The following is a 9133-nucleotide window of genomic DNA, read 5'->3' as shown; positions in this document are numbered from 1 at the left end:
TATAATATATACTATAATAATAATGTAACGAGGGCATAACTAAAAAGTATCGATAATAATTATCGATTTTTAAAGATACATCGATACTAATCAATAATTATTATCGATATGTCGATATTTTTGTCAAGTACTAGCGTAGGGTCCTTCGCTTAGTTTCATTGTCAATAGGTACAATCGCAACACTATTCTGATAGTGCCCACTTTGAAAGGCTTAGCTTATTAATTTCCTGCTGTGTTCGGCAAGGATCTTTAAGGGTATCTACTCGAATATAGGATACTGCTTAAATACGTGAAGTAATTTCATAAAGAACAGCAACTTGAAAACCATCAAGTGTAAATAGTGCTTACAGTTTAGTTGGCATTAGTTCACCAAGGTTTGTTTCGATTATTCACCAACCAAATCGAATAAGTAACTGATAAGATGATTAAAGAGGTTCTGCTAAATTTTATTTAGTAAAGCTATTAAAAATAATTTTCAAAAAATAAAACAGTTTCACCGTTTTACGTCTTCGTGATCTGTGACGGATTAAAAAAATTATGAGATTTTTTCATTTATCATTTGATTTTAATAATTTTTATGGCATTACCAAATCAAATTTTGTCTCACCGAATTAATTATTTACCTTTGTCGTATAACACCGATTTAAGCGCCTTAATACCAAGTAACTAGCAGTATATCACGATTGATGTGGATCGAGATTTTGAACATACCATTTGTCTATAGATGACGATGTACTTCATCATAATTAAGTACTTTCGGATTAATGGGTGACTTATTGAAGCAAACTGAGGAGGAAGAATAATTTCGAATTCGCAATCCACAAACTTATTGTTGTTGACCTAACCGAATATCGGATTATCATTTGTATATTAAATAACAGTGCATCGTGATGTGATTTTTTGTTAGAATGATCAATTTGCAAGTGCTGTAGATATTAGATAACAAAATTGTTTTTCGAAATTAGTTTTTTGGAGTTCTTTGAATTACACCAGTGTTTTTTTCTTAATGTTTAGCGTAATGCCGTGGTTCCATGTGACTTTCCCGTATTGTGGGGTGCCAAGGACGAGGTATGATCCTGTCCTTGAGACTAGAAGCTCTCGCTTCTGCATATTGCGTGATTAATTTTCTCCAGAAAGCTTTCGTAATTTAGAACCCAAAAATCATTGATCACTCATGCTTTTTGTTTTTACGACTTTCCATTTCATTTAAATATAATACGAGAACCTAGTAGACAAAAACTTTCTTGTGCATATATGTTTCACTAATTAGTAAAAAAGGAATTACTTAAAACGATACCATTTAAAAAGGCGGACGAGTGACATGGCACTGATGAAGCATGTTAAGATGACCGAATTTTATTTTTTTCCATTTATATTTATCAGTATAGTAAATTAGATGTATTTATTAAAAATACAAAGTTGTGTGGATTTTTTTCACTTTAAACGTAGGAACTTACTTATTTAATCAGTTTATTGCACTTTACTTACTCACAACATTGAAACTTTTCTAACGTAATAAGTTTTATAAGGTTTACAATTTTAAAAGTGTAGGCGCGATACAATAATTGATAAAATTTTATTTACTTTACTGGTAAATAGTTCTGATTATGCGTAACAGCTACTCGAAAGATTAAAAATAACAAATTGCAGAATATTTCGTATTTAAAACCTAATTCCTAACATTCTCGTGCTTATAATACCTAAATTGATTTGTAAACTTTTATTGTCACTAACGAAATCTTTGCACAGAATAATGTAATTAAAACATTTATTTACATGTAAATCTGCATAAACAGTAGTTGTATACAATAAAAACCCTTGTAGGTACCTCTATGTATGTGATGTCTTCAAGTGCATCTTTACTAATCTTGTTGCAATGAGTAACAACCCTCGTAACTCACTGATTTTTTTTCCTAATGATTTGCCAACAAATAGAATCATGAAAGTTAAGGAGAAATTATTATTCTAGTTGATACTGTTGTATCATTTTTATTCAATGTTATGATTTTGTTTAATGGTATCTCGTGATCTCAATGATTTGCTTCAACTAATAACTAAAAATTATCATTACGTTATGTGTAAAGAAAAAGGTAGTGTTTACTGCAGGTTTGCTTTTTAGGTCACAAGTCATTCAGTTATTGAAAATTTCATTTTAAAACAATCCCACCTATTTTCATGGTTACTGCTATTGAATCCTCAACGTTTTTTTTTTCTTAATTCGACAAAATTGCTACCTTTACCATATGATTTTGGATCAATTTGGGTAAACAGATTCTAAACAAACTATAAACAGTTCAAGACAAAGCAGTTGTATTTCTTTTTATTTAATAATTGTTCTTATAATATGCGCATTGAGAAATTAATTGATTAAAAAATACCACAAAGTGAAAAGTCATTAAACAGATCACGATTCCCCGTGGAATTCCAAACTCATTCACCTTGTATTTTGAATTTTGTTTTTTGGAATATGTACTTGTTTTGGGTGTAGGCGAGTAGTGATGTAGCATTAAAAACATACGCTATTTTCTCAGTAACCTAAATTGTCGAACGCTTTCTATGTAAAGTTCACCGCAAAACAGGAACGATTAGCGTATTTAAAGTCATTAATACAATCTGGTTTCGTTGTACTATGTAAAATTCACACTGTTTACGTTGTAGAAGGACGAGGTGTACCTGAACTTGGTGCTAGAATACATCCCGGAAACCGTCTACAAGGTGGCTAGGCATTACAGCAAGTCTAAACAAACCATACCAATCAGCTTTATTAAAGTGAGTATTTTTGAGTTAAGTTAAGCTTACAGAATATTTCAAGCATTTTTATTATGGTTGAATTTAAGTCTATTCTGTTAATTTATTTATTTATTATAATTTCATTTCTAGTTGTACATGTACCAGTTATTCCGATCACTGGCATACATTCACTCCCTTGGGATATGTCACCGAGATATCAAGCCGCAAAATTTGCTACTCGATCCGGAGACGGGCGTCCTGAAGTTATGCGACTTTGGAAGCGCCAAGCACTTGATCAAAGGCGAGCCGAATGTCTCGTACATTTGCAGCCGCTATTATCGCGCCCCTGAACTTATCTTCGGTGCGATCGATTACACCACCAAGATCGACGTGTGGAGTGCCGGTTGCGTTCTTGCAGAACTGCTCCTTGGTCAGCCAATCTTTCCAGGCGACTCGGGTGTCGATCAGCTTGTCGAAATCATCAAAGTGTTGGGAACACCGACCAGAGAACAGATAAGGGAAATGAATCCCAACTATACCGAGTTCAAGTTCCCTCAGATCAAATCCCATCCCTGGCAACAGGTACGTTACGTCATTTAAATCACTGTTCTACTTCATCAAGCAAAATCTTACTTAAATTTTATTGTAAAGCTAAGAGAAAGACGTTTTTGATATTTCAGAACGAATGGATTTTTATTATATGTATTAATGTTTTATAATATGTTGCNTTAAAATAGTACTTAATATACTCTACGAAAGTAAATAAAAAGCTAATGTTTCACTATTTTCACTCTTATCTAGTGCAAACAAAATTAACGCAAACACCTGACATATCCTTGCCCGTATCAATTGATGATATATTTCTCATCATATGTACTTGACGTATAATATGATTGGCTGGTGTGTGATGAAAGTATTTTCAAGATGTTGAAGGACTCGAAATAAAAATGTTCAGTCTCTCAGAGTCTCTGAAAGCGAGACTAGTCTCCGTCTCTCATCGAGTCTCTCTGGTGTCGCTGAGAGAGACTGTCAAAAAAACTGTTTAGCGTCTCTGAACGAGAGACTCGAATCTATCAATAAGTGGTGTCTCGATAGACATGGTTAAAATTTTCTAAGGTCAACATATTTCAGAGATCCTAGTCTTTCTACGAGAGACTCGAGTCTCTCAGTTTTTCAGTTTTATTCATTCAGTCTCTCTGTGAGAGACTCGAATATCTGAGTTAACAATTTTATCGTTCGAGTCTTTCATACAGAGATTGTGAGAGATCCATAAAAGCACCTAGGCAATAACTGAGAGACTGTGAAAGACTGAGAGACGCTCTCAGAGACGCTGAAAGACTCACACAAAATTTTTGTCTAGGGGAATAATTGATAAATTAATCATTAATTGAAAATTTGCTGTTATTCGTTAACTTTCGGATTCCTGTAATTTTTCATTAACCTTCTACTATGTTTTGGTTTAGATTTGGTACGTATATGGTTTTTGGTTTAAGGTAGGCTATGTCCATAACTATGTCAAAAAATTCGATGTCTCGTCTTAAATATGTCTTTTAGTGTCAATTTGTTTTTTCTCAGCGCCAGTTAGGTGCGTCAGTTTGCCGGGCACTTGAAGTACTTTTTGTGTTTTCTCGTTTTGCAAATTGGTCAGTGGTGCGTGGCGCTTTTATTCGCGCCGATGTCCTAGACACCTTCCTGTAGTCAGTTGTCATCCTTTTTTATGGCTGGTGTGAAGAAAGACAGAAAACGCGACACTATAGACGATGATGACGTTATCCTCGCCACACCTAAAGAAAAATTGAGTACATAAATTCACGCTTTTTATTTCTAATAGTTTGTAGATCGATTTTTTGACAGCGTTTAAAACAGAGGGTGCCTACTTTGAAAGTCTACTTTTACTGGCTACAATTACCCCTTTGCTTGAGGTCGTTGCGCTGCAATCCGGCCAAACATTGTTTAAACCGCGGTTGGTGTTTAAACAATAGCCAAAGGTCATTTTTTTTTTGTCAGAAAGTTGATATTTTCTGGGTTAATTATTGATATATTTATATTTGGATGCGATTTGTATCATAAGCAGCTGTTGTATGTAATATTAGTCATTTAAGTAATGAGTAATCTCCTTGACATTAATTTAGTTATAATAGACATAGTTCGATGTTCTAAACACTAAGACTTAAAATTTAATTGTTTGTGAAACTAATATATATTCTAAGTTATACCTAAATATGCTATCCAATTAATGCGAAAATAATTAGCACAATCAGAACGACTACATGCTAAAACATGTAAACAATACAATCGATATTGTAAGTTTTATATTTTCCGCTGTTATTTCAACTCAAATAATTGTAAATTTTAAATCAATTGTTCCAGGTAAAGACGGAGGCAAGGTAACTACTGTAGTTGCAACTCCTGGACAAGGACCAGATCGGCCCCAGGAGGTTTCGTATACTGATACAAAAGTTATTGGTAATGGAAGCTTTGGTGTCGTTTATCAAGCGAAATTGTGCGATACAGGTGAAATGGTCGCGATTAAAAAGGTCCTACAGGATAAGCGATTCAAGGTATGTCGATCGTTATACGTTTCTTCGTTTTTTTTTTTTCTTTTTCGGTATTTGCAAATATTTAAAGGTTTCGTAACTACCTTTGTGGTTTTGTTATCTCAGCTCCTTGTTATCTGTAGTATCCTTGCAATTTTTGACCTTTACGCAGGGAAGACACCCTTGCGGAAGGTTCGATATTTTTCCCTGATTTCAGGGATGAACGCGCAACATTTCCTCCTGAGCATTTACTCCTTATTAGAAAAGGATTTTCTACGCGTGGGATATTATGTTTCATTTTATCATCCTTGAAAGCAGGAATAATCATACTTCTGGGAGGAGGGTGCGGTAAACAATTGTACACGAGCCTCCCTTCTCCCTAGAGTTCGCAGTTTTCACTTTCTTCCCTTGGTGCATAATATACTGTTCTAAATTCTACACTAAACAACCACTCTGCGCTGTGTGAGTTTGCCAACTTGATAGACATTATTTAGTGTATTCTGCATAGGCGTAGATAGCAAGGGGCAGGGGGGGGACACTGCCCCCCTAGCAAGCTCATTGCCTTCCCCAGAAAAGGCATAAAAGTTTAAAAAACAAACTATTGAAAATCTGCCCCCCCTAGGATAAATGCCCACTACGCCCATGGTGTTCTGAAACATATAAAGTTAAAAATAGAAACTTGTGTGTAGTTGTTTTATTTTCGATGGGTAGATAAGCAAGCTGTATCAAAAAAGAGAAAAAAAATGAAAGGAAGACATGATATCGATTTCCTCTTGCATGTGATCTCTAAAAAAAAAACGTTTCCTGTTTGCATATATGCCGCATGCGTACGTCTATTATTGACACTTAATACAAGATTAGTTATACCATTCCATGATGATCGTGGCTACAGGAGGTACTTAAAAAACTTGATACATGTACAATTTGGCATCAATTCAAATATCTATCATTTGGCATTAAATAGAGTTTATTACTATTCGTTTTTATTTATTTTTGTTTAATGATTCATTAAAAATAACGAGTGAAGCCTTATAAACTATTTTCCAACCGCTTATGGCAAAATTATAGGTATGTTTAATAATAAAATGGGACTTACTCATACCCATCATGATACTCCAAATACTTTAACATTAGTTCTAATGCATATTTCTGGGATTATAAAATTTGAAATTTAATGAAAAGAAAATAGTGTAGGAAAAACTTATTCATTATTATCACAAGGTTGTAATTAGGACTTCCCCCAACCCTATTTGCGAGAAGTCTAACAATAGTGTTGAATTGAATATCCCATCTCAAAAACGCTATTCTTGAGAAAATTGATAGAGTTGGCCTCTACTATATGAAAGTTGATCATAATGATATTTGGAAAAAAAACACTGAAAACTCACTTAATTTTTATTAAATTAACAAGTTTCGACCTACAAGGCCATCTTCAGAAGAAAAATTAATTAATTAATAAAAAGATGGCCTCGTAGGTCGAATCTTGTTAAGAATTTAATAAAAATTAAGTGAGTTTTAAAAAAGTGTTTTTTTTACCAAATATCAAAAACGCTATTAACTTTTTCTTTTTCGCCAAGTCCATCGTCCTCTTGTTCATCTCATTTTTTTTTTTTTTCTTCATAAACTCTAACGTTACTTTTATTTCTCTTATTACGTGCCAGTATGTTTTTGTTTTTCCTTTTTTTTATATATATATTTTCATTCAAAACTACCCAGGTACGTAGGCACATAATACGTAATCATCATTTTTATGATGGCAATGATGATGGTTGTTTTTGTTTTCAGAATAGAGAATTGCAGATCATGAGGAGATTAGAGCATTGTAATATAGTTAAACTAAAATATTTCTTTTATTCAAGTGGGGACAAGGTAAGCAGCTTTCTTAATCTAATTTATTTTACTTTACATTTTTGTACAGTTGAGTGGGTTATATTTTATACGGTTTAATTTTTGTTTTGCGATCATTATCGGTATTGTTTTATGAGCCACGTAAGTTTCAAATAAACCAGATTGCCGTATTTTTTGTGTAATATATGTATCAAGCATGCAGATAAAATAATTTCTAATCGTTATCGTCACATACATATTAATGGCGTAGTTGAAATTAGCACGTGCTGACAGTGTGGTTTTTGCGACTTGTGGCATTGTAATAATTGACGTCTTCCATAGTTACTCAAGTTCAGGTGAACACGACGTTTACTTACTGTTATGAGAAACTCATTAGAAAAAGCAAATAGTTCTCCGATTAACGATAAAACGTTTATTGATTCTTTTTCTTGTTTAACTTCTGAAACTTCTACGTATTGACAACTTTGTCTTTGTCTTTTTTCTCCTGGCTCGCCCGGCACCACCATTAAAGCATTTCCATTGCTTCCAATGATTGAAAATTGTAGCCTATTACTTTTTTTTACTTTATATATAACTATGTAACTAGATTTTGTTGAAAATTATTTTTATTAATCTTTGTCTTTGTGTAAAACAATACTGGTAGTCATTTTTTTTCCATAATTGCATTTGCCGTTCGTGAATAATCCAGGTGATCCGCGTTTTACTTGCTTATTCTTATACAATCGTTTTTAATGGGCACGTCCAGCAACGACTAGCATAATGTAATTATACGGTGAATAGTAATTAGTCGTCACAACTGGCTTACGTAACCTGTTAACTACGGAACATGTGGTCACTTTTTTTTTACAATTATTTCATTTAATTTGCCTTAACTGCCTACTTTTGATTCAATATTTTCTCTATTGAAATGAATTTTTAGAATTTATCTAATAGACAGGGACGTACTAAGGACTATGTATTAAAAGTTCTGGCGCCCTGAGTATTAATTTAACCTGATAATTAATATGTAAAATTTAAAACCGTAAGCCTGTATATTAATCCACTCAACTTGTTACTGCATGTTTTATCTGATTTTTGAAACCAACGTGTAGACATTGGCGTATTTATTGAAAAATTGTTAATTTTTACAATTATTTACAACAACAATAAACTGACTTGAAGTTGGCATATTTGTTACGTATTTATTACTAGTTATTAACATTATTTTCGATATAAACGATTATTTTTATTTAAATATATTTTATAGACGTTCGGGTAGGTTTATAATAATATCTCAAGATGATTTTTTCTTGACTTAATTTCCGTAGTATCAAATGCATCGAATGAAATTGCAAGCTGGTTAAAGAACGTGGAAAACCCATTTTAATTTCCATTTATAAATGAGCATTAATGTTCATTTCTGGGAAATTTTCAATCGGAAATTCTACCTCACTTTTAATTAGTTGTATTTAGAATTACATACCAGGGGTAATTCACTGTAAACATTACGTGCTCTTAAGGCCTGTAAAAGTGTATAACGCCATTTTTTTTTTGCGGTCACATTTTCATTTAGGAATGAAATGTTAATTGGTTTATTTCGGGACCATTTTCACGCATGTGTTCGAGTGTATAAAATATGTAGGGTTTCTACACAATTTCTTCGTAATTTATTATAAAATACACAAACACAGTACGATTTTATTTATACCTAATGTAACGTCCATGTTGATACATTTAGTTGTCTTTTTAAATTTTTTTTGTGACATTGAAGTTTTATTTTTATCCGTTAACTCATTTATTTTTACAAATCAGCTGATTCAAAATGAAGTTTATTAAGTTAACTTCTTTTCGTGATACATTCAATGAAAAGGAAATATAAATTGAGAAAAAAGACGTTGAGTGAATTTAATATATGTTCGGATTAGCTAATTTGTATTACACTAATAAATTGATCAATCGCAGGTTTGTTTTTATTATTAGGAATTTTTATAATATTGTATATTTATATAATATATACTATATCCCCCAACCCTATTTGC

The 9133-nt window shown here is 32.6% G+C and overlaps 2 protein-coding genes across 11 annotated transcripts in view; both read left to right on the top strand.

Annotated features, from left to right (window-relative positions):
* The window catches only part of LOC108740221 (protein kinase shaggy), a 40368-nt gene that overhangs the window by 23700 nt on the left and 7535 nt on the right, over positions 1-9133 (top strand). For 5 of the 10 annotated variants that reach the window (XM_025973962.1, XM_025973958.1, XM_025973957.1 and 2 more), the window contains 2 exons: positions 5095-5291; positions 7053-7136. In XM_025973962.1, coding sequence (XP_025829747.1) covers positions 5095-5291; positions 7053-7136 — 281 coding nt within the window. Of the gene's footprint in view, positions 1-4281; positions 4530-5094; positions 5292-7052; positions 7137-9133 lie in introns of those variants that run through there. The other 5 variants (XM_025973965.1, XM_025973963.1, XM_025973959.1 and 2 more) reach the window with 2 other exon arrangements.
* On the top strand, positions 558-3345 carry LOC112904298 (glycogen synthase kinase-3 beta-like). The gene is made up of 3 exons (XM_025973966.1): positions 558-1068; positions 2659-2769; positions 2881-3345. Exon 3 carries the CDS (start codon positions 2887-2889, stop codon positions 3328-3330), a length of 444 nt encoding a protein of 147 aa, XP_025829751.1. The 5' UTR covers positions 558-1068; positions 2659-2769; positions 2881-2886; the 3' UTR covers positions 3331-3345.

The sequence above is a fragment of the Agrilus planipennis genome, unplaced genomic scaffold (genome assembly GCF_000699045.2).
Source record: "Agrilus planipennis isolate EAB-ADULT unplaced genomic scaffold, Apla_2.0 scaffold158, whole genome shotgun sequence".
NCBI lineage: Eukaryota > Metazoa > Arthropoda > Insecta > Coleoptera > Buprestidae > Agrilus > Agrilus planipennis.
This window is presented reverse-complemented; position numbering and strand designations above follow the sequence as displayed.